This window comes from Aulostomus chinensis, chromosome 5 (assembly GCF_037954235.1).
Source record: "Aulostomus chinensis isolate RoL2024-O1b breed Wild chromosome 5, RoL_Achi_v1.0, whole genome shotgun sequence".
Classification (NCBI taxonomy): domain Eukaryota; kingdom Metazoa; phylum Chordata; class Actinopteri; order Syngnathiformes; family Aulostomidae; genus Aulostomus; species Aulostomus chinensis.
In genome coordinates, this window is record NC_141324.1 from 30,999,766 (window position 1) to 31,026,721 (window position 26,956).

The following is a 26,956-nucleotide window of genomic DNA, read 5'->3' on the forward strand; positions in this document are numbered from 1 at the left end:
TTCAAATTCAAAAAGTGCCTCAAAACAACAGCGGTCGTTAAATTAACCTTCACTTTCATTCCATTCCGCCGTGGTTTGACGCGCTGAGGGAGCCACGTTCACCTTCACCTTTCTGAAGCCATGAAAGTCTTCCAGTGGAATGTTCGGAGCATGAAGCATAAAAGTAAAATAACAGACACCATCGTGGGAGAGAGGATTTTATTCACATAAACCTACAATTTTTATGACTCATTTTATCGATCAAAATTGGTGCACGTCATTCCTCATCTCGGCTCCGTGAAAACCAAGCTTCTATTTATACAAAACTACATATATAAACATATATTGCATAGAACTACATTATCTTAGATAAACTACAACAACCAGTGCTCACAGGTTTGTCCATCTTAACATTCTGACTCAATCAGCCAGTGGTTCCTTCTGTTTCATTCCTATGGTCCTGGATAGCAGGAGAACAAAATTGAAATCCAGTATTCAACCCCATCCTGCTGGAACAGAACCTCCTCATAGTTTTTTAGGTGTCCAGCTGTGTATTCACTAGTTTCATGACTGGGTTTCAAGTTTGCTCATGGCGGCGAAACACGCGGCCCGTGTTCGTTGTGATTGAGGGACAAAACCGTTCGATACTGAAAGAAAATCGACATGTAAACTGAACTTTACACAAAGAAACAGTTTGTTCAGTTCATTCAGTTTAAATCAAAATACAGAGGAAGGAACATTCACTGAACTTCACCAACCCTGTGCCTCTCCTTCTCACACTCCTTCTCCTTTTCCCGCCTCATGGTTGCTATGGCAACCGCCTCATCGAAACACATGCTGAGAGGGCTGTTTCTGGCTGTCTCCCTGGAGGTGCCTTCGTCCCCATCTCTCCTCCTCTCCCTCTCCCCGATCTTGATCCCCGTCCTCTCCTTCTTCGCCAGGCCCTCGTCCTCCACCTCCGTCCCCTGCTCTCCCACACACACTCTCTCATGCTCCATGGTTTCTCTCCCCCTGTCGGCGTCCCTCCACTCCCATTGCTGCTGCTGCTGCTGCCGGAGGGTCAAGGCCGTTATTTTGCAGTGTTGTGGTTTTGGTGGGACCACCGGCACCGCCTTGACTCGGTAAAGCTTCACTGGAGGCTGTTTAGAGATGACCAGCTTCCGTCCGACACCTCCTCGGCTGCTCTCTTCATTCTTCCATCCTTCTTTTGACTCGTTCAAGTCCAATGTGACCGTTTTTCTGTCCTTCCCACCTGCCCTCTGAGTGAGCTGCCTCTCACCCCTGCACGTGTCCTCCTGCTGCTCCGGCAGCACCACACCTTCTGCATCGTAATCCTGTGCTTCTTCATCGACAGCCTGCCTCTCCTCAGCTGAATCTGCTCTCTTTGGTCGGTCCGTCTCCTCTTCCTCCCGCTGCAGCTCTGAGTGTGTGTCTGTCGTTTGCTCCATCTCTTCCTCCTCAACCTTCACCGCTGCTTCACCCAGATCTCCTCTCTGCTCTTCATCTCCTCTGCTTCCTTCCCCGTTCTTCTCAGCCTCTTCATCTTCAATCACTTCACATATGAGCTCCTCAATTTCCTCCCAAATGTTGCTACTTTTACTACAAAGTGTGTCTTCCTGCTCTTCCTCCATCTTGTCTTTGTGTCCTTCACTTCCTGTCTCTGTTACTGCTTCCTGTGAGCTATCGTTTGTTTCGATTGCCACTTCAGCTGTTCTGTACTCTTTTTCTTGACATTTGTCTGTGTCTTTGTCTGTCTTCCCGTCCTTGCCCTCACTCTTGTCCAGTGAGCTCCACTCCTCTGTCAGCGAAAGTTCTTCTTCCTCCACTGGAACATCAGCAGGTTTTTTTGGAGAATCTCCAGACACAGCATGACATGGCGGCTCTCCACGGTCGGCCTCATCTTCCTCCGTCTCGTCCTGCACATCAGCCACAGCGCTTGATTCGTCCTCAGACTCCAGGAACTCCTCACAGCAGCGTGTCGGCGTCTCTGGAGGAAGAACTTTTACATCCTCAGCTTCAGCGATGCGGAGATCGTCCTCTGGATCGTCGCTGCAGATGGAAGGCATGTAGAAAAAGTTTAGATATCCAGTCGACGAGCCACGATTCGAGATTTAAGATTCAAGATCAATTTTATTGTCTCACAAAGTGAGAGATTTGTTCTGGGCCATTCGCCCAATGACAAGCACACGGTCCACATCATGCAAGGTGCCGAAGAGCGTAAAAACACGGTGCAACCCCAAGTAGACGTGAAGACCTGCGTTCAGGCTACTCCTGCATGCCGTGTGCTCTGGGACTTCTCTCACCACAGAGGTCACACACTCACAGTTTAATAAAACATCTCAATGAGTTCAAGCCACCAGACTGCGAGTACCTGAAAGGAAAAGCGTTACAGGGTGAAGCATCGCTTTAAGGTCACCAGGAAACGGCGTTTACGCGACAGTGTCGTCCAAAGTTTATCGAGGGGTTATGAGACATTTCTGACATCGATGTTATGAAATCTGACAGACGATTTGAGAGGAGAATCACCTTTGTGCACTTGCTGTGTCTGCCTGGACTCCTGCCTGCTCAGCTGCATCTCTCTCTTCCTCCTCCAGCTCCTCTCTCTCTGGGCCATCTTCACCCTCTTCTTCCTCCTGATGCTCTTCTCCAGTGTTTGGTTGCTCCCTGACAGAGAATTCAGGGTCCAATGACTCCATTTCTTCTGTGATGGAGTTCTGTGACTCATCAGGAGCACAGTTGTCTTCCTCATCAGTGTCTGGTCCGCCGAGATGATTTAAGAAGAAATCTGGAGGGAGGCTTTTAACAAACAAGCTCTCGTCTTCGTCACTGCTGTACGAATCATCGTGAATCCCGTCAACCTCAACCTCTTCCTCAGAACAGGACTCCTCCATTCCGCCCACAGGTGAGGTCATATGAGGCAAACTGAGGGATTTAGTGTGTCGGTTGTGTGCGTCGACGCTCAGGGGCCGGTGTTTTTGACACGTTTGCTGCTCTGGAGGTTGATGAGGCGTTTGCTCCATGACTTCATATTCATAATCTGAGTGATTGGGTGGTTCGACGGAGAACTCGTTCAGCTGAGAGGAAGTGGAGAGAAATCTCAAAAAGTTAGCATAGCTCCATCTTACCTGCTCCATCAAACCCTGCTCCACCCCCAGGTACCTGGTAGGACACGCTGTGGTCCATGTGGTCCAGGACGCTGCAGTCCATTTGGTCCAGAAACTCAAAGTTATCTTGAACATAGCCGGACAGCTCCTGGTCGTCCCCCTGCTCCTCGGTAGAGTTGAGCACGTCACAGGCAGCGGGCGCACATTCGTCCGCGCGCTGAGCCGCCTCTTGATGAGCTTCAGCAAGCACCTCCCCTTTCATCTCTGTCAATCAAAGCAGTTGAGATTACAAATCATATCAACATCCCTGCAGTGCATCACACCGGAAACAGACCAGTCAGCTGGGAACGTTCCCCTGGGCTTCCAATACTTTTTATCAAGAAACAATGGTTCTTTAATGGCAACATTCAGAGATCGGTTCAGACACCACCGCTGCCGGATAATTCTGTTTGGTTGATAAGGTATCAGTGTGTGTGTGTGTGTGTGTGTGTGCGTGTGTGTGCGTGTGTGTGTGTGTGTGTGTGTGTGTGTGTGGCTGACAGTCCAGCTACGTCCTGCTGCTCCAACCGTTCTTTATTCTCGTGCTGCCTCGGTTCTGAGACCGTCGGAGGTCCAGAGGCCAGCGTCCTGTCACCGCCACCGGCTGTAGTCTCCATGGTGTTTTGGTGTGTTTGGAACTTTTTCTGCTTATCGAAACGTCCTAAACTGCTTCAGTGATTCAGTCCGCTACCACTGGTCCACGTGCGCCCAGAACACAACGATCGGACCTTCAACAAGAACATTCTGAGAGCCAAATAAAAAAGTCGCATGCTTTAAAGCCACTGGATTATTCTGAGAACTCAAACATGAGCTGGATGCTTTGGTAAAGGAATGGAACAGACAGTCTCACATGGCCAAGTTAGCGACAGAAGACAAGAGAACGTAAACATCAAGAGCTACACCAGGAATGTTGTCTTCCGCCATGGAGGACCAGACTCGAGTCTGTGAGCTTTGGTGGCCTGAGCTCTGATTCATGCCGCTTTCAAATTGCACAACGTCGTCTTGTATGCCACATTTGCAGATCTGGACTGTCTGGATGTGCAGCCAGTTGTTTCTCAGTACTCTCGTCAACCATATATTTACCCATGTACTCATGACTGTCCTCAGCTTCCACAGCATCTTCGTCATCGTCTTCACACGTGTTGGAGTTCAGGCTTTTCCCTCGTTTCTCTCTGGAGACACTTTCACCTCTCGGCTTCCAGCTGCCTTCTTCCTCCACAGCCTCCCCCTCTTCCTTCTCCTCCTCTTCTTCTCCATGTTTTTCCTCTCCAGCTACTGTCTTTTCATCTTCATGCACGACTTCTTCTGTGTCTGTCGCTTTCTGCTGCTGAACTATGTTTCCTTCCCCAGCTTTCTTAACTTCTTTGACCTTCCTTTCCTTCCTCTCTACCTTCTCTCCTCCCTCCTTCCCATCCACCCTCTCTCCTCCATCCTTGTCCCTGCTGCGGTGGATGACCCTGTCACTCCCACCTCCTTGCAGCACCCCTAATGCCAGGTTGGAGGTGTTGAGCAGGGGCACTGTCTCCATGGTGGGCCCTGTGATGTGCATGGCTGCCCTGCGGCCTACTTTAGTGGAGACTCCTGGAGATCTGGACTGGACACAGTTGTTGTCCGTCACCCCCACACCTTCAGGATCGAGGGCAGTATAGGTGCCCTGGATGCCCCCACTCACTAGTCCTGTACCCCTGCGGTAGGTCACGGCATATTCGCTGCCTCCTATCGCACCACTAGATGCCCCGACCTCGGCGCCGGAGTTGGTGGATGGAACGGCAAAGTTAGACATGTTGGAGGGAGGAGTCTGTGTGGGGTGTCTGGAACCTGGAAGACAAGAGGAAATGCGATCTCACGCTGTTCTGTCTCAAACGAAAGTACGCAGGCGTGTGGCTGTGCAGGTTTGGGCTCCGGTCCTGACGAGCTGGTTGGCAACTGCATGAGTGCCTCAGTGAGCGGCGTTCCTCATTTTGCTGTTGGGATGTGTCTGATAAAACAGTTGATGATCTGTAGCACAGATTTAGATCATTGTTTCTAAATCGAATCCTAATTTTTTCCATCTGTGAGTCTGAGAGGAGCAGTACCTTCACTGGAGTAGGACGAGGTTCTGAGGGAGTCCATGCTTCTCGCTGGTCTCAGTGCAGGTATTTCCTTCTCTGAAGCAAAAGCAAAGAAACAATCTCATGACAAAGCCGTTTCACAACAGGTGAAGTCGGTTTGACCTGAGTTTTGTCAACACAAAATTGTTACGAACTGTTTTGCAAGGTTAGGAATTCTCTGTTTAGTGGGTTTAACAAAGAAACTGGAATAAAAGGTTCGAGGGTTTTAATCAGTTGTTCTGTGTAAAAAGAACCTTTGGCTGAGTGTTTGTGCCGTCGCCTCGGGTCGTGGAATCGTCCTCCGATGTTGAAGATGGATGTCCACTTCCTTCCTTTGAGAGATCCTTTCCTCCTGAGACGAAAAACAATTTCATAACAAATCAACGTATGGAAAAAGTACTGCAGTGACAGGATTCTTCCTCTGAGAGTTTCTGAGAGAGAGTTGTTCGGTTACTCGCCACGACGGCAGGAAACGCTGGGCCGCACTTGATAACAAATATAATCTACTGAAGTTGGGCCAAACATGAAGAGAGCAAGTTATCTGCATAAACTTGGTCACTTTCACAAAAACGGAGTTTTACATTTGTGAAACATCCTGGGGAGTTTTCTGAAAATGGTAAGAAGACGTCCCTGCGTCCAGATCGATATACACGAGCATAAACGTCCACTCACTTGTCAGTGCCCTCTATGATGGTGTGATAAGGTCGCATCGGGAGAGGACCGCCTCCTGGACTGATGTTTCCAAAGTTGGCGGGAGGCTGAGATGGGTTGGGTTTGAAAAAAGTGTCCTGCTGGTTGGACATCACCGGCGGGGACGGGAGGGACTTTCTCCTCTCCGATGACACACCTGAATAAAGTAAAAGTGATGAATCCAGAGGTCAGCACTGCCGCTGCAAACAGCCGTCATGGACGCAGTCGAATGAAGTCGGAGCAAAAGTCCCATCAGCTCTCCTACAAATGTGTCCTGCTTCACTGTCAGTTTTGAAGTGCAGCCTGAGCGTGAGGTCTTTGCAGAGTCACTCATGTCCGTCCTGCGTGGTTCTGAGCAGCCGTCAAGTGTGCAGGTTCACTCACAAGCTGCAGTCACGGTCGCATCTTGTGTGGGGGGGTCAACATAAGGGGCTACAATATCCATGATAGAAGTAAATGTCCCCACAAATCAAGTAAGACAAGAATGTGTGTGTGTGTGTGTGTTTACCTTCTGCAGGAAACAGCTGAGGGACGTGTGTGAGGATGAACTCCACCACGATGGACTGGATACGGACCTCCATGAAGGCTGCTGTTCCATTAAAACCAGTCGCCTCGATGTCCTTTGACCTTGACGTGCAGATTTATTGATTTATTGATTTATTGATCGACTGAATGACTGAGAGGGCTCATGATTATTGAACTCATAAGTGAAGATAAACAAATGAAGGACTGGGGGTTTGTGTCTTGCTCGAGGGCACGTCAGCAGATGTGGACGATTGGACTCACCTGAGCAGATTCGGGGCCCAGATGATGGCCAGGTTCCTGGCGTGCATGTTGGTCTCGGAGGAGTGAGAAGCCATCCTGACCAGGTGGCACATCAGAAACTCCAGAGTCCTGAAGGTGAAAGCAGAGTTCCATTGGTTTGGACCGGAACTCCGGTCCCTGGTGAATGCAGGAGCTAAACCGGCGGCCTGGAGACCCTCGGTGTGCAGCGGAGGACTGAACCTGTAATGCGGTGGCGGGAGTTCCTTCAGGACATCTCGGATCTTGACCAGCCTCTCCTCCTCCAGCTGGATGGCCACGGCCTCCTGCAGGAGCACGAACAGTTTGATGGGCGGCATCATGGCGTGTTTTTCACGTGTGGATGTGCAGCTGCCTTCAGTCACACCACATACAAGCGGAGGAGAGGGAGAGTCGGCGCTACTCACAGCAAACTTGTCGTAGAGCTGGTACGTCAGCAGCGGGTTCGGCAGCTCCCTGAAATAAGCTTTGCACAGCGAGCTGACACAGTGGATGTCCTGCAGGTACACATCCTTGCTCAGGTCTGGGCTCCCGTCTCCCTCAAACTCGCCCCTGGTTGTGGACAAATGAGAATTCGCTTTAAAACCCAAGCGCAAGATGAGTTCCAGGTCAAGGCTCAGGGCTGCAGCGACAAACACGACTCACCTGAGCTTCTGGATGTTGGAGGACACACCAGATAACCTGTAGATCCCGTCCACCACGCCGTGCTCCTCCACGAACTCACTGCAGCATCGCAAGACCTGCGGAACTGTGGACGACACGTTCACACACACACGGCCGATGCTGACGGATAGTTTGTCCCCTGATTTTCTTGATTACAAACATACACACGTCTCTATTTTACGATACAGTACATATTTAGTCAGTGTCACTGCATGAGTATGTGTACAAATACAACAAACATAGCTTTTATAAGACAAAGTGGTTTGGCACGAGAACAGTAGCAAAGCAGATTCTTTTATTTTGAAATAAAAAGCCTTGGTTTGATTGGTAACAATAATTATGATCAACAGTCGTGCTGATTTTTCCTTCTTTCATGGGTGAGGCGGGGGTGTTGGCTGGTAACTGCATGGGCACCTGCTGTCCTGACTAAAGACATCCAGACCAGTTAAAGAGCTGGTTACCAGTAGGCAGGTAGCTTTGAACCCCTGACACAGAGTCAGCCCGTTTAGTCCAGGCAGATGTGACTTCTGGTCCACATCTGGACTCACTTGTTGCATTTACATGGCTGAACCACACGAGCAAGTACATGGCGCTGCAGAGGCGCGGCCAGGGTTGTGCGATGGTACGAAGGCGATCGGCGCCCTCACTCACCCTCGTGGCCCGAGGCAGCCAGGTGCAGCAGCAGGTCACAGCCGAACACTTTCTCTTTGTTTCCCCCTTTCCTCCGAACTCTCCTCATGGCTTCCTGTTTGCTGTTTCACCTCACATTCAGACGAGATGGTGTGTGTGTTTGCGTCAGATGTTACTGACAGGTTGGATGTGTGTGTGTGTGTGTGTGTGTGTGTGTGTGTGTGTGTGTGTGTGGGGCTGCTGGATGAGACGTGACTGCCGCTCTGACTTGCTGCTGCCTCCTGGTCTTCAGCGCATGCCGTCGAGCTCTTGACTTGCCGTTGGTGTGTTGGCGTGAGGACAAGGATTTATCTTCCACCCTGCGAAAGAGGAAACGGCAAACGTGTGCACACACCAGCTTCACATTTCAGGTCGCCCTCCACAAGCTGAGCCCGCCACTTCCTCCTGAGCTCTCAGCGACTCACTCCATTTATTTTCAATGAAAGGCCACACCCTTGTCCCTCTGCTTGTCTCCTACAAGAAACGAACCTCTAAGTCTTTCTCCCTATCACACCAACGTGTCTCTCTGGGCTTGTGGGCCCTCCTAAACCTGCAATCTCAGCTCCAGTCTGGAGACGAAGGTCCTACCAGGCCCCGTCCCGCCCTGCCTGCCTGCATGTCATGGCGATAGCAACCCCTTTTTCACTGTAGCGGAAGTTGAGTTCAGTTAAAGTCTGAGCAGATAAAATAATGACCTTCCCTCGCCGTCCATCCCTGGGACACCTGCCACGGCCCTGTTGTCCACCATCACTCAAGAATCACCCCTTTTAGCAAGAGTTTCTGTTCCAGCCTCATGTAACAAGTCAAACGCGTTCCTACCTTGACGCCGCATCAGCACACAAGCAGCAGCATAAAACGATGACGCAAGAAACCACTAAACTTCCCCTGTTGACTTCCTGAGTGTCGCTCCTTCTCTGAACGCGGCCGCCGTTCGTCTGCTGGTTGGCTCGAGAAATCATCAGAGTATCCACCGTCTCTGTCTCTGAGCTGTCTGTCTCTGTCTGTCTCTATAACTGTGTCTGAGCTGTGTCTGTCTCTGAGCTGTCTGTCTCTGTCTCTGAGCGGTCTCTGTGTCTGTCTGTCCTTGTCTCTGAGCTGTCTCTATATCTGTCCCTGTCTATATCTCTATCTCTGAGCTGTCTCTATCTGTCTCTGAGCGGTCTCTGTGTCTGTCTGTCTCTGTCTCTGAGCTGTCTCTATCTATCTCTGAGCTGTCTCTATCTCTGTGTCTGTCCCTGTCTCTATCTCTATCTGTCTCTGAGCTGTCTCTATCCCTGTCTGTCTCTGTCTCTGAGCTGTCTGTCTCTGTCTCTATAACTGTGTCTGAGCTGTGTCTGTCTCTGAGCTGTCTGTGTCTGTCTGTCCCTGTCTCTGAGCTGTCTCTATATCTGTCCCTGTCTATATCTCTATCTCTGAGCTGTCTCTATCTGTCTCTGAGCTGTCTCTATCTCTGTGTCTGTGTCTGTCTCTATCTCTGTCTGTCTCTGAGCTGTCTCTATCCCTGTCTGTCTCTGTCTCTGAGCTGTCTCTATCTATCTCTGAGCTGTCTCTATCTCTGTGTCTGTCCCTGTCTCTATCTCTGTCTGTCTCTGAGCTGTCTCTGTCCAGACCCTGCTCCAAGAAATTCTCTTTGTACCTCTTGAGAAAACTGGAGTTGTAATTTCATTCGTGATCGCTGCTGATCTGTCAGGACTGATGTTTGTCCGCAGCGTCGGTGAGACGAGCACCGAACGTCCTGTAGTTCCTCTCTGCAAACCACAATGACGAAGAAATGATGAACCCTCAATCACAACAAGAAGCTACAGGCTTCGGTTTGGCGTCACGAATGATTCTAAAAGGAGTGACAGGCCCACGAACTCCTCAGAAATCCCCTCAAAACTGAAACTTCCATCACAGCTCAACATCTCGTGGTTGTGAATTCTCCAGAATGTGAGAGGCACGTAAAGAAGTCCAGCGCAGCGCCACGAAACCAAAGTTTTATTCTCAGAAGCACAGATTGCACCGGTGACCGAAAACCGAAGTAGAAGCTCAAAGAGGACCAAGCTGGAAGTACTAAAATGCAGTACAGCGAAGTACCCCAGCAGTACACACGACAAGCACAGAGTGAACAAAACAACAGCAGGTTCAATGTTCAGTCCACACGTGTGTCTCTGAAGACTTGAACTTTGCAGCTCTTGCATGGACACCCAGTCGCAGACGCTGAATGCTGCCACATCCGTCTGACACGGTGCTCAGACTTGGAGCTTCTTCGCTGACGAACCAACAGGCACTCCAAATAACTCTCTTCTCTTTCACATTAAACACAACCTGCAAGGAGTCAAACTCCCACGGACAAATTTGAGTCCCCCAGCTTGTGGAAATGAGTTTGGCCACAGTTAAGAAGGCGATTATGGAGTTTCTCTCTCTCCCTTCATGAATGCTGATAATGAACGATATTTCTTGAAAAGTGTTGGTGAAATTACATATCAGTGCCTAAGCGGTGTTGTTTCTTTGCCTGATTATGAATGTTTGATTGTAGCTTGCATCAACCTGTGTCGGGCAATAAAGTTTGAAATGATTGAATGACCCTTGCATTGTTGATCAGAGGCCTTCGTTTCCGTGTATAAACATTAAGAGTGAAGACTGAAAACGCCCACTTGCACGGTCGGGATGGCCCCCACTCTGCCCGCGAGGGTCACAGCGCGGATGTTGTCCACTATTTACGGCTCTGAAAATACGACGTCACTGGTTGCCAAACTCAACGGTAACCTCGTTTTGTGCGCCCGCACAGCACCGACAAGAGCGGTCGATCCCGAATAAACCCTCACGTTGAAATGAAACGATACGTCACATGGCGCGTGTGTCGGACGGCATCAAAGAAGAATTTACTTTGATCTAAACTTCAGGGCAACGCGCGCGGAGCCGGTGACACCGCCCGTACCGAGGTCTGAAAACGAGCGCACCCTCTCCCTCCCGAGCGCTGGCGGAAGCAGATCCCCAGCAGGCGCTTCGCTCTCGGCTCGGTTCGACACCAACAGAACTCGCCGTTTGTGGACGGGAGTCCCGCGTGAAGGTGAAATAAAGACGCGCTGGGCGAGGCGTTGTTGTCTGAGCTGAACCAGAAGGCGGGCGGCATGGAGGGCGGCAGCTTCCACAGCCAGATGCTGTCCGTCATGGAGCTGCTCGCTCAGGCGGCGGTGGCGGAGATCAACCGGCGAGTGGATGACAGCTGCGCGGTGCTCCGGCTGGAGGTGAGCCAGAGCCGCCGGGACATCGACGTGCTGAAGAGGAAGTGTGAGGTGATGGAGGCCGAGCTGAGGAGGACCAGGATCCGAGTCCGCAGGAAAGGTGCGGGTCTTAACTTGCGCGGGCGGAGACGAGGAGGTTTCCCGAGTGTGGTTTTGGTGACTGTTGTTTGTCCTCCTCAGGCTTTTATCCTCCAGCTTCCCCTGTGGTCAAAGTAGTTCTAAATAGAGAGCGGCAGGACGCAGGCTGGGACAGACGGATGGAGCCCGAGACCCGAACCCGGCAGGTACGGCAGCAAACAGGAGCTCAGGTTTGTAGTTCGACCCTCAAAGCCCAACTCGTAGCGGTTCCGTTTCTGTCCTCCCGGAACAACAACGACAACACGTTGGTACCAAAGACAGCGTTTGCTGGGTTCAGAGGATTCAGAGGGTCGGGAAACTGCTGTCAGTGTTTGTGGCTCAGCTAGAATGAAAAGAGCGGCATTGATCAGTTTGTCAAACTACGGACCTGCGAGGTCGACCGGATGTCACCCCCCCCCCCCACACACACACACACACACACTACCATGATGGAGGATTGTGTGTATTTATTTGACTGCTCGGTGCTGCTGTTCCAGAGCGTGGACACAGAGTCTGTTCATGAAGCTGACGTCATCACCATCAAAGAGGAGGACGACGTGTGGAAGAACGACTCTCAGGACAAGCTGGGTGAGTACACACACACACACACACACACACACACACACACACACACACCTAAAACTTGTGTTGTCGTTGGTCTGTGCAGCTGAGCACCCGCCATGTTTTGAGGCGACACCTCCTGCCTCCACGGACGTCTTCGTAGAAAGATTCCACTCAGCTGAGGACCCGGCTGACCCTGGATCTGTGGTTTTCCCGACGGACGGCTACGACACATTCCCAGAGCAGCAGATCAACAGGAACCAGAACGAGGCAGAACTCTTAGTGAAACCTGAGAAAGAGGAAGGACCCGACGAGAGCGGAGCCCCACTCGATCCAGGTCACACCTTCGTGTTGGAGGACGAGGCGGCGCCCCTGTACTCATCTGGCGTGGACGCCGGTGATGCCAGCTTCCCCTACACTGGGCAGCAGTATGAGCAGACTCCCTCTGGGCTCGCCTCTCAAAGTGGAACTTCTTTGGAGGACATGGAGCCTCAAATCCCCTCAGCCCCCAAATCCCACTTTCTCGTTGTGAGCGCTGCACGAGCGAAAAGGCGAGCCAGAACGTTTGGTTTCAGGAGGCCGCAACAAGACGACGCTCACAACAGTTTGTCTCCCATGAACTCCCTGGATCAGAGCTCAGCTCTCCCGCCGGCGCAGCCTCAGTTCAGGGACCCTGCACCTCACCTGAGGATCCCGAATGAGGAGTCGAATCCTTCGGCCTTGTCCTCCTCGGGACACAGCCGCAGCAGCTTCGCCTTGGCGAGGAGGATGAGGACGCCGTGGTGGTCGGGCATCAGGGAGAAGAGGTTCGGCTGCACGTACTGCGACAAAAGCTTCATGAGGCTCAGTCAGCTGCAGGAGCACCTGAGGTGTCACACGGGGGAGAAGCCGTTCAGCTGCACGCAGTGTGGGAGGAGCTTCACCAAGCAGTGCAACCTGATCAGACATGCGGTGGTGCACAGCGGGGAAAAACCCTACGAGTGCTCCCTGTGTGGGAAATGTTTCACACAACGGTCCAGCCTGAAGTCTCATCAGAAAACTGCCCACTGATTTTACTGGATTTTGGACATTTGTTTGTGTCCTTGAGGTGAACGGGCGAGCCTCTTCAGCTGGAGCCTCTGGAGCCTCTTCAGCTGGAGCCTCTGGAGCCTCTTCAGCTGGAGCCTCCTGCACTCCTCAGTCTACCTGAGAGACAGAAATGAGGGACTTTGATGGCTCCGTGTGGCAGCGCAGAGCTTCGACTCCGCTCTGATGCAACCCAACATTTTTTTCCATGTTATTTTAATTGTTGGACGATTTAATGGGTGAGTCTGTCTGTGCCTTCAGCTGGACAGCATGTCGTCTCACCATGAAATCTCACGAGACCTGAGTGAGAGGACCAGGATTTGTTGGTTTACAGAAAGAGGGACAAATGTCCCGCAACCACTCGTTTGGTTTCTCCCCCGGTGAGTTCCTGTTGAAAGACTTGGCCGTGAGAGTCGGATCCGGTCGCAGGTACAGTCAGAGATTCAGGCTTTAATCCGAGTCTCAGTCAGAAGAAATAACGGCTGTAACCCGAGAGAAGCCTGTGGGGTCACATGATGGCAGCCCAGGCGGCTCTGCGTATCGCCACCTCACACTGAGACTAAAGTTAGGAAGAAAGGGTCCAACAAAGAAGCCCCTTCTCTGATGCAGTTCACGTCCTCCAGGTACTTTTATTGGTTTGCCATCAAAAAAGTTATGGAACTCTCAACTCAACAATCGGGCCAATGAGCAAAAGTTTGCATTCAAGGAATCAAAACTTGTCCTTGCAGCGGCGACTTTGACGAGTGTCGGTACTTCAGCTCTCCAGTGGCTTTCATTATAAACTTGAATAAAAATACAAAACCCTTCGCTCAGCATTGCTGATGGATCCCAGCTGCTGTTTCCACACGTAACCGACGTCTGGTTGAGTGCAGCGGTGAAGAAACTGTGAGGTCTCCGACGCGTCCACATCTGGAGACACGTCACCCGAGAACGTTACACCACTACTCACCAGTCCTGACACACACACACACACACACACCATCGTCAAGAGGCAGGCCCACCGACTGTTCTACCGTCTCTGAACGTGGCGCTCAGGTGCGGTGGCGCGGCTGCTCCGTCACCACGGTGTCCGAGGCGAACGTTCACGTCACTGATGACAACAGAAATGTTGTCAGGTTTGTGTCTCTTCTTGTTTCTGCTCATCACAGCTTTACTTGTTCCTCCTTGTTTTCTTAGTAAACACAAATTTCTTTCTGTTTGAGTCTTTTTCATAAATTGCACCTCGGAAAATAAAATCAGGGTTGTTCCCACGTGTCCTGGAAAACCTTGAAAATGATTGACCAATTTTCCAGTCCTGGAAACCTTGAAAATGAGAAAAAGGACAAACGTCCTGGTTGATATTTCCTGGAGAATTATTTACCCTCCCCTGTCTTGTGTGCGGATGCTAGTGGGTTCAGAGTTGTGCGCGTGCATGTCTGTAGTCAACTTCTTCCGGGCAGCGCCCCACGTGACACTACCAGCCAATCAAATCGGATTTAGTGCCTAGAGACAGAGCCAGCGAATGTCGCCGGTGTCGGCCCCGAACCCCGAGCTACGGACTGAACATCAAATGTGTGGAAACAATCTGGAAAACAAGTTATTAGAACTGTAGAAGAGAACACTTGGGGGGGGGGGGGCAGAGAGTAGTGACGTCAGAACTCGTCTGTAGCCGCTGGAGAAGTCCTGCAAAACAATGTCAGGGGACGAGTGGGAACCTTGAAAACGTATAAAGGGTCCAATATTTCTTTTCTGAGGAGGTACTAATGAGTACTCTAGTATCTGTACTATAAATACTCCAGATACCAACGTCAGCCACTGCACAGATCAACCCTTACTGAGTGCTACACACATTTGATAAGATTCTTTTTGGTATTTTAGTAAACCTTTATTTTGAAAACTGCTGCAGTATTTTTGTTATTCTTTGTTTGTACCAATTTAGATTTGTTTTATTTGAGAAATAAAGACGTTTCCAAACGAGCTTTTCTTGCTCTGTCACAATGTTGTTTGCAGTGATGGGGTTTCACCCGGCTGTGCTGCAGGGTGACTCCATGTCAGGGTTCAGTCGACGTTCACGACGTCCTACATTTCCCTTCCAGACCGTGAGCAGAAACATCTTGTCGGCTTTCATCAGAGCTGATGAACTTTATGCACAAATATACAAAGAGAAGACATTAAAAATGTTTTCTGTTCAGATCAAAGCCTGAAACAGTGGCTCTTTCTTCTTTTGTCGTAGAAAGATAAAGAGGTTAAGGGGGCGGCGAGTTCCTGTCGCAGGGATCCACGCCAACGCCTCCCCTTTCCATCCTGAAAACACTGAAATGCATTTGATGTCAACAGAAAGTGTACTCACCAGATTTAATGGTTTTAATACTTCATGGAAGCCCCACCCACTTCCACGTCCATGCACAACGGAACATTCGCGGTGACACAAGCATGAGTCGCACGTCAAGTGAGTTAGTACAGGTCGAGACGGCGCTGCTGGATCAAAGGCGATGAAACCAGAGGAGACTTCCGACGGGAAGGAAGCCCCCAAACAGGAAATGTTCTCCAAAATGAAAGTAAATCTTGAACCGGACATTCAAAAAGACAAAATGAAGGAAGAGTTTAAGAACAAATACTTTTCTTGAGTCCTGAGTTCTTTTCCCACTTTAATCACTGTTGTCTCACTGTGACTCCTGAGGACTCGTCGTGCCTCCAGGCGCACTGGCATCCATGATTGTGGTACAGACCGACCGACTGGTCCTGTAGTTTGAGTCTGACAGGTTCCAGCTGCTAAATCAGAGGATGAACACGAGCCAGCCTCCAGCTGTTAAAGACTAAACGGAACAAAACCGGACCAAACCCACCTTCTTCCCCCGCTCATCTTTGCTGTTACATGCTAGACATACACGCCGCTTTATTGGGTACACTTAGGTAGAGCCGAGTCAGTGTGGTGCACCAGTCCTGCCATGATCCCTCCTTCATGAGAATGACAAGGTTTGTGAGACCCTGTCCAACTCATCCGCCTGAAAACCTCCCCCCTGCTGCTGATCGGCCTCAGTGAATCCCCTCTGACAGGCAGACGCAGCACGTCGGTGCCGCTCACCAACAAACTCAATACAAATGGAAGATTCCATTTCTCATGAAGGGAGGGTTTCCTGCAGGGCTGCTGTACTGCACTGGTTTCATTCAGCACATCATCTGGTGTGACACCACTGACAACCCTCCACACCTCCATGACGAGTCCTTCAACACTCCTGCGTTCTCTCATTCAATGGGAAGCTGGCATGTTTTTGATTTAGGAAACTCAAGCAAAGCATCAAGTTGTTGATTTGAAAACACTCACACATACACAACCCTTTTCTATTCAAACATCTAATGTAAGAAATCTGTCAGGAAAAATCTAGATCCTCTCACAATATTAAATATAAACAACCTCTTTAAAAAATAATCTCTGTGCCGGGTGTTGGCAGCTCCTCCCCTACAGGGAGACCTGCTGGGTCACACCTGGGCTGGAGCTTTGAAGAGCCGTTCTTCATGGACATCAGGTTTGATTTATGCAACGTGTGATGCGTTCACTTGAACGGTAAAAATCAAGTGCTCTGCTCGTTTTATTTCACCAAAACCTCACAGGTCCAGTTTGTCTTCAAAGTCCGCCGCCTCCATGTCCTCACATCCAGGAGTCCCCTCCCCAGTCCTGAGCCTCCACATCGTCTCAACCACCCCTGTGTGTGTGTGTGTGTGTGTGTGTGTAAGAGTGTGTGTTACATGGGGCAGGTGTGTGTCCCTCTTCCATCCTCATCCTCCAGGCTGCTGCTGCAGTCCATGGCCTCTCCTCTGTCTCTCATTGGACGCCAGCTCTCCCCGAATGCGTCCTCCTTGCGCCCTTCCTCTGCCCCGCCCTCCTCCCCTCCTCTCTGCCTGCAGTAAGGTGGGATCTCAACCACAACGTATTTCTTCGCCCAACCACTTAGCACTGCCTTCTGTGGGACATCTGCCTCGAACCAGGGGGGAGCAACTGGGAACCGAAAAAATGAGGAAAGGAGAGGAGGGGGAGAAGACATTGAGAGGACAAATAAAGGACAACACAGAAATAAAAAGAAAACTGTAAGAACAAATTCATAATCTAATTTCCTCAAGGGATAAAAGAGTCCGACCAAATCCCTCTGGACCCCTGCTCTCACTTCCCCTCACATCCTCCACCTCGCGCATCGTCGTCCACCAAACCCTGTCCCGTTAGCAACACGTCCTCCGCCTCAAGAACACCGGCGGTCTAAGTCCATCGTTGGCCGCAGAAACGCTCCTCCGTGCATTCCTCACCTCCAGGTCACCCTCAGAGCCTCTCGGCTGCCCCGCCCTGCTGTCTATCACCTCTACTGTTCCTCAACAGCATCTCTGATTGTTTAGAAAAGTACCACACAATTTCCTTTTCTTGTTCAAATACAAATCCATAAACTGCTATCCACTTTGAGACAGTACTCATGGTCCAAGAACATTCCCTCAACTCTGTCCACTTATTCCCACTGACTCAGAATCTTCAGAGCTCACCTGGCGTGGTCGTGGGCAGCTGGGTGGAGTTACAGGTGAGAGGGCCGTTGCTGTTGGAGCTCGCAGCAGAGGCCAGATGGAAGAACTCGGAGCGGGGGAGTTGGGGGGACACAGGTAGGGAGTGACACTGTCTTCCTGGCAGCTGCTGCCAGTAATAAGCTGCCTCCTGCTGGGGTCCCAGTGGTCCTCCTTGAGCTGACGGCAGGTTACTGAACACACTCCCCGGAGGTGAATGGAGGTCAAACACCAGCGAGAACACCGATTTACTGGGCACGTCGAAAAATTTGATCTTGCCCCCACATAGGTCCTCTCGGGCAGTGAAGGGGTTGATCTTTTGGGCTTTGGAGGCTCGCTGTGGGGTGGGGGGGTTATAGTAAGGGTCCTGGACATTGATTTTTCTTCCAGGTTTGCAGGAAAAGATGTCTGATTGGCTGCGGCTGAGCCAAATGTTCCGTCGGGGGCGAGGAGATTTGGGAGGGATTTTATCATCCTGGAAGCCGAGGGGGTTCAGCCTCTTGAAGCCCTGAACCTTCTCACCTTTAGAGAAGAGACAAAAGTTTGAGTCAGATTCACATCGAGGTGATGTCACATCGTCTCTGAATTCTGAGGGACAGAAGAGTTTCTCAAAGTACTCTCCACTAGATGGCAGCACAGCTCAATCCTACCACGTCATAACGCTGTCGTTTGAACGCTTCTCGGAGGTTTTGGTTGATAAAACTTTTCTCAGATGAATCAAGCAGGACATAAAACACCACAAAATGAGAATTTAGGCAATGACAGGAAACACTTACTGTATTTTATTTAGAAATCTATTCATATAATCTCATAAAAGGAAGTCCCTCATAAAATAAAGGTTTCCTGATTGTGTTGCTTTTAAACAAATGAACCAGCCAGGAAGCCACTTCATTTTTGCCCACTCACACCTCTAAGAATCGTGATACTTGTGAGTGACTGCAAATCGCATTTATGCCAGAAAATAGCAGAAGGAATCACTGGAGGACCAAAAGCAACGGGACCAAAATATCCAGCTTAAGTATTTGTTACGCAATGGAAATACATTCTACTACGAGACTGAGCCTGGTCTCAGGAAATACTGATGAGATCGCGTAAACAGAGGATGGGCGATGGAGGAGGGAGCAGAAACAAGTTGACGTAACAATCAGAGAAAGAGACACGTGGGGGGGAGGGAGAGAGGGAGAGGGAGAGAGAGAGGGAGAGAGGAAGAGAGAGGGAGAGGGAGAGAGAGAGAGAGCTGTCAGATTCACGCAGCTACAGACGACATATTTCTCTTCTTTTTGAGCTTCACGTGTTCCAGCGCAGGTGAAGACCTCTGTCATTCGTCTTGCTCAGTCCCGCCCCCGGTGCCATCAGGTGCTCCTGCTCTCCTTCATGCAGGGTTCTGAGGGAGAGGAGCTTTGGCTTGTCTAAACAAAAACATGACCACCCCGACTCCCCGATGGTCAGACATGCAGGCGGCTGCACTCAGAACCAAATTAGAATCTGTGCCTGCATGGATCAAGTATCTCCAGATAGGAATGTTGATCTCAGACCAGTTTTCCTCATAAGTCATGGGGAGGTTTATATCATCAGTAACCACAGATGCTGGCTCAGCGCTCCAGTTCTTTGAAAGGTGACATGGACGCTCAGTGTTAGAGAGGCTCTGACGATGCGTTTGTAGCTCTTTAATAACTTAATCAAGAGCAGGAGACACCGACGGAGTCATTCGTCACTCAACCCCCCCACAGGAAGGAGAAATTGGCTTCAACTTTGGGTATTATAAACAACTAACTGGACCAACATGGAATCAGCACTTGGCTTTGAAAAGGGAACTGGCGGTGGGAGGGGCTACGCTGCTCTCGGAGCAGTGAAGTGGTTTATTCTTGAAGTGTTTTGGCTGCACCAGAGCCAGCACTAGAGAAGGGTTTGTCGTCGAGTCGCTGAGTGATGGGGTTGCGCCATTGGACGCTGCCCTTTCCAGAGGAATCAGTTTGAATGGTTCTAGATTATGTCATCAGGGGCACGCCATTTGTTTTTCAGCTGTCGTGACACTTCAGATGTCCAGTCTGGATCTATCAAAACATCCTGTTTTTGCTTGCAGAGAGGCTTCAATTATGACATCAGCTCAGTGATGATTTTGAACACTAACATCACTCAAGTCCAGACTCCAGTTAGAAAATCACTGATTTTACTGCAGCAGTGCCAGTTCCCGTCCAGCAGGTCCAGCAGGTCCAGCAGGTCCAGCAGGTCCAGCAGTGCGCGCTCAAACAACCCAGACAGACCCTGTAACACCGTGGCAGCCTGACCTCCATCTGGAGGAGCAGTCAGTCAGGGGCCACCCCACCGAGGAGAAGACCCCTCCAACACAGCAGAACCCCAAATCCAGGAAGCAGGATTTGAAAAAAACGTGTTTGTCCACAGCAGGCGAGACACTGCCAGAATGTCATCATTTTTCCCAGCAGCGATGCTGTGGTTTTGCGGGTTGCCATTTTATCAAGTCATGCAGTGACAATAACAAAGAATTCCAGCTGGTGTAGTCGTTGTGAGTGGCACAGTGACGAGTGTGTGCTTTAACTTGAACCACAGCAGAAACTGGGATGAGCATTTAGTATCCAGGAATTCACAAACAGGACACTGAGCAGCCCTGTGACGGCACTCAGCATACAGGGTCCAGCCATGTCCGAGCTCCACCTGTGCTGCTCCACTACCTGAGCCTGCAGGGTCAGTCTCAGCCTTCTCTTCCTATCACTCTCTGTTTCAGGATCTGACATCTTCTTGTAAACAAAAGGAAATTCAGTTCATTTTCAGTAAAAAGATGCTGAATCGAAAAACCACAGAATGACAAAGTGTGATTGTTTGAGTGTGTGTGTGTGTGTGTGTGTGTGTGTGTGTGTGTGTGTGTGTGTGTGTGTGCGCGCGCGCTTGCTGCCTCCTAACCCTTGGGTGTGGTCTTCTTGTCATTGTCTCCACTGAGGGGGACACACCCCTGCTCCATCTCTTCAACTTTAAGCCGTGCGAGGATCTCCTCCAGGTGGTGGACGATGTCTGGGAAGGATGGACGGAGGGTGGGGTCCATCTGAAGGAGGAGAAAATGGAAAGATGAAGGAAAGGGACTGAGATTTACTGTTGACCTGCAAGTTTAAGGTACACTGGCCCTCAGGAAAAGGAAGGCAAATTTAAAAACCACTTCCGACTTGACCAGTGTCCTGGGTGTCATAGATAAAATATGGTGCATGAAGCTAATCAGGACGTGGATTAAGTGCTGGATGAGGACACTGTAAGACTTCCTAGAAAGTAGGAGAGGATGAGAGAGACCAGGATGATTAAAGCAAGACACCAGACAAGGAAGGGGGGAGGATGGAGGGAGCCAACGTCGGATCAACCAGCAGGGAGCTCCAAATGCCTTCATCCGCGAGATTTGTAAAAGAAAAAGAATCACTATTCTAATCAAGTGATTATGAAGAAATATGAAATTGTATGAATGTAAATATATGGTTGGGTTTGATGGACTTCAACCTGCTGTTCCATGACTCGGGTCAACTACCAAGCATGTGTGTCTGATACTCATGTAAGAAATCCACCAAGTGACCGACGCAGCTTCCTGAGAATAAAGACCCCTGGAGAGTGGTCCCAATCAGATTAACGAGACGATCAGACTGCCCTTTTATCTCTGATCTACTTAAGAAATTAAACAAATCTGTAGAAATTCCCACAAAAGCCATTTGGAACACCACTCAACAAAACTGTCCTCAGCCAGAAGTCATTCTACTGAGAAGGACTTTGTATGCGAGTCTTCCAGTCATCGACTCCAACCCTGGCGAGCATGTTGCTGGAGAGCCAAGGAAGCGCAGGAATAAGGTTGTACTCATATTATGGCTAATATTTTCTTTCTGTTTGAGTCACTCACTGTCCGTTGCCAGTTCAATGTCCAATTGTACCAAAAAAGTCCGAAGATAGCACTCCAAATTTCCCGGACAGCTGCTCTGATGTCAGCGCTGTGGAGACATGAGACTAACAGAGCTGCTAGCTTGACCGCCGACTGCCAGTTGTTCTGCACATTAGCTTTAATAAGTAGCAGCTGTCACACTATCTATTCTACCAGCACAGATGTTAGGGCAACGCAAGTGACGAATACAAGTGGAGTTTCTGTCTGATTGATGATGGTGTGCCTGGCAGCGCTCCATCATGAGGATAAGCTGTCAACATCATTATTGATGTGATACAGGCAGGAAAAGAAGGCGGCACAAAGGACTCACGTTGCAGCAGTTGAAGGCCAGCTGGAGGAAGTCGGGTGGACAGTCTCCAACCATGTGCTGGAACGTGTGATAGTCCAGGCCGAAGTTCTACTCAAGAGGGAGACGTGAGAAGACAAGAAGACACATTTAAGCAGGACACTGCTCATTCTGACACAAAGACAGAGACAATGAAGCCTGATGAGGTTCACTATGTGGCCAACATGGAATGACTTATCTGAAACTTTTAATGATAGTCGATCCAGGACGAGGAACCCACTGAACTTTGAGTCAGGATTATTTCTAAACCTAGCTTAAAGGTTAGGTCTGCATGTTCGTAAGAATGTTCAAGGAATAATCCGCAAGCTCAAACCATTCTCAATGTTTGGAGAAAAAACAGTAAAATCAGTTAAGAAAGTCTTTAGAATGAGAAGGTTACCAGAATAAACAACTTAAGTGCTACCAGTGTACAAATATGGGATATCAAGAGGATTAACCTGTGTGCACTGCAAACAAACACAGACTGAGAAGGGAACGTCCAAACGCCGGTTTTGGTCGTCCTTTCACTGCAACGAGCACTTAATAACGTGATACGGTAGGTACAGCGTGAACAAGACAACCAGGCAGAAAACCTGCCTGCTGCAGGAAGGCAAGTGGCACTTTTCCTCATGCCTGTTCTGCGACTTGCTGAGTCACAGCTGGCGCTACATTGAGCAACGTGAGTCCATCTGGCCCTCGGGGTGATGACATTAGAGTGGAGAAATGAGGTGAGATGGAGATGAGCAGTCACCTCTGTGCGGGGCAGGAAGTCGGGGTCAGCCTGGATCCTTGCAATGATCTCACACAGAATGATACCATAGGAAAACACATCGGCCTGAAAGATAAATATTATTGTCGATAATAAACATCAGCAACTTTTTTACCATAAGAAAATTGCCTCGTTTTTTTCTTTGCAAACTGATGCATTTGTAGAACTCCCTGTCTGAAATCTACACTCGTTTATGGCTTTGGATGACTGGTTACTTTGGATCTATTTCTCCAAATCCAGCCAACATACCTGAATATGTTTGGTATCCAGTGCTGCCTTCTGTAACATGGTATTAGTGAGCGGGGCTGAAGGGCGAGGGTCTTACCTTTTCGTTGTAGCGTTCATCTCTTAAAACCTCTGGAGCCATCCAGAAAGGAGACCCAACCACTGAAAGCTTCTCTCCCTCAGCCCTATGGACAACAGACACATACAAGGAGTGCTGGAGCAACATTTTGCGTACATCTCTGCATGATGAGGAAGTTGTCAGTGAAAGATAATTCAAGGAATTGCTGAGGCTTTGAGTACAGCTCTGAAGTCTCTGGTTGAATAATGTCATGACACCAGGCATCCAGCTTAAGAAATAGCTGAGCATATCCAGTATCACTTCATGTGCAAACATGATGTCAAGCTGGTGAAAGGTTGGATTGAAGTAATCCTCTTCTGACCTCCTGCACCTCCAGGAAGAAAAGCTGGAGCTGACCCTGCTCATGTTGTGAGCAAAGGCAGAATTGCAAGACAAAACACAAGTTTGACTTTCCAAGCAGACTGCGGGAGTTGTTGCTATTGGAGGGACACAGACATGTGCTTCTGGTGATTCAGTTCCTGCTAAAAATGTAAGCTGCGATGCAGAGAAGTAGTCAGGGGAAGATTCCTTACTGAGTCGTCGGGATCTTTTCTGCCAAACCAAAGTCTCCCACGACTGCTGTGTAGCCGCTGTCATCACATTTGATCAGGCAGTTCTGCGAGTACAGAAAATATCTTGTTTTTATGCATGTTCAATTCTTCAACAAAAAAACCTGCAGTTTAGCAACATCACCCAATCCTGCATACCCTCATCCCCCATGATGATTATTTATCAGCACTTTTGAGGTGTTCTAGTTGGTACACACGTCGGTCCTGGCGGTTGCCGAGGGACAGAGCGTGGCTTTGGCGACTCTACGAGGTGAAGGAGGTGATGAGGCAACAATTTCAATTAACATATAACTTTCAGCAGAGCCCACATTTATAAATCAAAGGCAACATGTGACCCCCCCCCTTTAGAGCATTCCACTATGCAGCTAAAATCACAGCTTATATGAACGACATGTATTTCAGTTTATGTACAAAATCGCACGTTCTTCATGTAAGATGCTCACAAAGTTGTTTGCTTTCAAAAAGAGGACAGAAACAAATTTACTGCGGTAGTATTATTACTCAGTTTTATACCTTGCTATCCTCCTGTTGTATCAATAGGTGGCAGTATTGAGACATAATTCTTTGGTGAACCTTTTCAACTCATAAAGGAACAGCATGAGGCATTCAGCCACGACTGTTAACAACTTTTTCCAGGTTCCTGGGGATGCGCAGTCAATCAGATCTTCGTCAATAACAGGTGGTGCTTCCCACAACTATAATGGCGTTCTCTAGTCGCAGCTTGTTCAGGGATATTAAAAACAAACATTCCTGCTCCTCTTGACATGTGAATGTTGCTCAAGCTGCCTCTTGAACTTGAGCCTTCAATACATCTTGAATACACATTCTTCATGTGTGTACATCAGAAACTGAGAAAACTATGTGTTTGGGTTTTTTGTTCCAATGGTCTTTTATTGCATTTCTAAAGTAACAGTTTAATTAAATCAACATGAAGAATATTTGTGATCGGCCTGATGAACCTAGAGTGAGTAAGTCAGACCCAGGCCCCATCACACTACACATCCTACGCACCCACAGACATTACACCGTCAAAAACACCAGAGTGCAAATAGGTGGTCAACACTTGGTTGTCTGAGGCCACCAAGCAGGCCTGCCGCACTATCTTTAGCTATGGTATCTCCTCTTAACCACTAAGAAGCCTATCTACTGTACCACAACAAACCTTAGAGGTGAGGTCCCGGTGGAATATGCCTTTGGAGTGCAAGTAGGCCAGACCGCTGGCAATCTCAGAGGCTAGTTTCACTCTGGCTGTCCAACTCAAGTGCTTGTTGCTGTCGAGAAGCTGCTCCAGGTTCCCACCATTGATGTACTGGAGGAAGAGAGAGAGGCGTTGATGTACAAGTGCATATTCCTAAATTGGTAGATACAACTCAGATTTGATGAATGTATGATGAACAATTTCAGTGAGAAATATGTCAATATGGCTCAAAAAAGCCCGTCTGAACAGCTGATTGGCCTCAGAGCAAACGAGGACAGACCTTGTACAGACAGTAATTACTGAAACTACATGTAACCTGGTTGTGTCACAGCAAAACGTTTGACTGCATAAGTGAGCTTTCGAATTGGAAACAATGACACAATCTGGTTTGAAAATATGCAAAGATACGTAACAAATCAAACACACAACGACAAACAGCAACCGTCGTTCTGACTGCCTCGGAGAGGCTGACTGATGTGTTGTTTTGCCTGGCGGGCTGGCTGGTGTATTGACCCAATGGCTTGCTGCCTGTTCAATGGTGTGACAGACCTGCTGGCGTCCTACGTACTGCCCGACATGCAGCAGCGAGAGGAGTGGGCCGCCAAATCAGCTCAGAGGGTTTAAAAGTGACCAGGGTCTTTCACTCTGTCAGCTTTGATCCAGAAGAACTTGTCTGACCTTGATGCTTGCATGCAAACACACAGACAGACACACTAATCCCATGTCACATATCACGAACGCCATTAGTTAACGAGAAGGACCCTGGGATGGGATAAAGAGGTGGTCTGGTTTAGCCGCGGTTATTGGTTTGAGTGGTGGGAGCAGAATTAGGGCATGCAGGACTGACGGAGACGGAAGCAGGTCTCTGCATCCCCACATGCTGGAATAAACTCAGCTTCACATACGAAGAGATAAAGCCCCAGATAATTAATTAGCAGGAGTGCATTTTTATCATTGTGCTGCTTTACTTTTCCCATAATTTTCCATGTGAATGCATGAGAACACATCAGAGTGCTGTCAAAGGAAGATTTCACATTATTAAAGACATTCCCTGGGTTGACTCATTTTTTAAATATCATCGCACGTTAAAGACAATGTCCCCCTAAATGTTTTCTAACAGACAACAAACGTGACTTAATTGGAGTGATGTGCTGACGACAGCTGACAAGAAAAACCTGTTTCGTCATGCAAGTTTCACTCACCGTGCCCCCCCATCTCCTGCCTTCGGGAGCTTTAAAGGCTGCTAATTTCAACTTGAGTAAACAACAAATCTTTGTTACAAACATTAAATGGACTCGAATGACATCGCTCTCTCCCTCCAGTGCACATGAACAAACTTATGGCAGTGGAGCTGCTGTGCCCGGTGTTGCCCACCAGTCAGGAGCGTTTAAACATGGAGTCACTGACACAAGATGCGTCCATTTTGACGTGTCATGATGACAGCAGCCCGCAGCTTTGCAATGCTGTCTCCCACTGCGTCTGAAACGCCGAGATGTTCATTTAATCCGTCTCATTTTGATCTTATTTTATGCGCCTAGAGTCCAGGTGGTCGCACAAGGAAAGAGAACGAGGCCACATAAAAATAGAGGTCTATCACTCAGATGCAGCACGGGCGCTGCGTTTAGCAGCTTTTGTTGAAGCCATCTACTCAGACAGCCACGGTAAAGGGTTTGCTGTAAGTCAGCTGTTAGACAAGTGGATGAGAGGAGCTGGGAATCTTTTCCCAGCCTTACAACGAATGACCAGCTTGCAGGAACTCAACATGATGAAAATAAACAGCGCGTCACATTACTGCCTCATTTATAGGGAGGGATATTATAGAAGAAAATAGGACTACTTTGGCAGTTCAGAAAAACATCCAGACGTACAGTACACACACACACACACACACACACACACACACACCACGTGGCAACAACATTGACTGTATGAATACAAAGTAATGAAATTACATGTGGCAACAATTAGACTAAACAATCCTGTGTTGTTTTTTTCAAAGCAGTTCAGAGATCAGCTGTAAGCAGGAGGCTAAAAGGCACAACCATGTCTTGTTTCTCTTTGAGATGTGGAAAAAAGGGCTGAGGATAAAGAGTGAGGCAAAGCTCTGATGGTCTGGTGAGAGGAAAAGCCCTTGTGTGCTCATTGTAATAAAGTCAAACGCTTACCCCCCAAAGTTTCTCTCTCTCTCTCTCACACACACACACACACACACACACACACACACACACACACACACACACACACACACACAAAGCAAGACGCCAGAGGATTACAGTATTTGTCCAGCAAATTCTTTAG

The 26,956-nt window shown here is 49.1% G+C and overlaps 3 protein-coding genes across 5 annotated transcripts in view; 1 reads left to right on the top strand and 2 right to left on the bottom strand.

Annotated features, from left to right (window-relative positions):
• Positions 1–201: 201 nt before the first annotated feature.
• arhgap30 (Rho GTPase activating protein 30) lies at positions 202–9,166 on the bottom strand. 2 transcript variants are annotated; one of them, XM_086204624.1, is made up of 14 exons: positions 8,855–9,166; positions 8,018–8,355; positions 7,349–7,451; positions 7,111–7,255; positions 6,908–6,990; positions 6,689–6,796; positions 6,411–6,529; positions 5,885–6,059; positions 5,467–5,564; positions 5,198–5,269; positions 4,206–4,940; positions 3,139–3,347; positions 2,506–3,053; positions 202–2,028 (listed from the first exon to the last, which is right to left on the bottom strand). In XM_086204624.1, exons 2-14 carry the CDS (start codon positions 8,103–8,105, stop codon positions 720–722), a joined length of 3,792 nt encoding a protein of 1,263 aa, XP_086060750.1. In that variant the 5' UTR covers positions 8,106–8,355; positions 8,855–9,166; the 3' UTR covers positions 202–719. The 2 variants fall into 2 exon arrangements, with proteins under 2 accessions (XP_086060750.1, XP_086060752.1); XM_086204626.1 differs by having other exon boundaries at positions 8,731–9,166.
• Positions 9,167–10,827: 1,661 nt separating this feature from the next.
• LOC147262171 (uncharacterized) lies at positions 10,828–14,936 on the top strand. 2 transcript variants are annotated; one of them, XM_086204663.1, is made up of 4 exons: positions 10,828–11,362; positions 11,443–11,570; positions 11,877–11,967; positions 12,047–14,936. In XM_086204663.1, the coding sequence occupies exons 1-4, from the start codon at positions 11,149–11,151 to the stop codon at positions 12,988–12,990; spliced, it is 1,377 nt and encodes a 458-aa protein (XP_086060789.1). In that variant the 5' UTR covers positions 10,828–11,148; the 3' UTR covers positions 12,991–14,936. The 2 variants fall into 2 exon arrangements, with proteins under 2 accessions (XP_086060789.1, XP_086060790.1); XM_086204664.1 differs by having other exon boundaries at positions 10,829–11,362; positions 11,443–11,546.
• tesk2 (testis associated actin remodelling kinase 2) overlaps positions 14,891–26,956 on the bottom strand; it is a 29,704-nt gene continuing 17,638 nt past the window's right edge. The window contains exons 6-13 of the mRNA XM_086204641.1: positions 24,623–24,769; positions 23,425–23,507; positions 22,874–22,958; positions 22,531–22,614; positions 21,765–21,851; positions 20,446–20,584; positions 17,512–18,048; positions 14,891–16,981 (exon numbers count right to left, since the gene is read on the bottom strand). Coding sequence (XP_086060767.1) covers positions 16,728–16,981; positions 17,512–18,048; positions 20,446–20,584; positions 21,765–21,851; positions 22,531–22,614; positions 22,874–22,958; positions 23,425–23,507; positions 24,623–24,769 — 1,416 coding nt within the window. The 3' untranslated portion in view covers positions 14,891–16,727. The remainder of the gene's footprint in view (positions 16,982–17,511; positions 18,049–20,445; positions 20,585–21,764; positions 21,852–22,530; positions 22,615–22,873; positions 22,959–23,424; positions 23,508–24,622; positions 24,770–26,956) is intronic.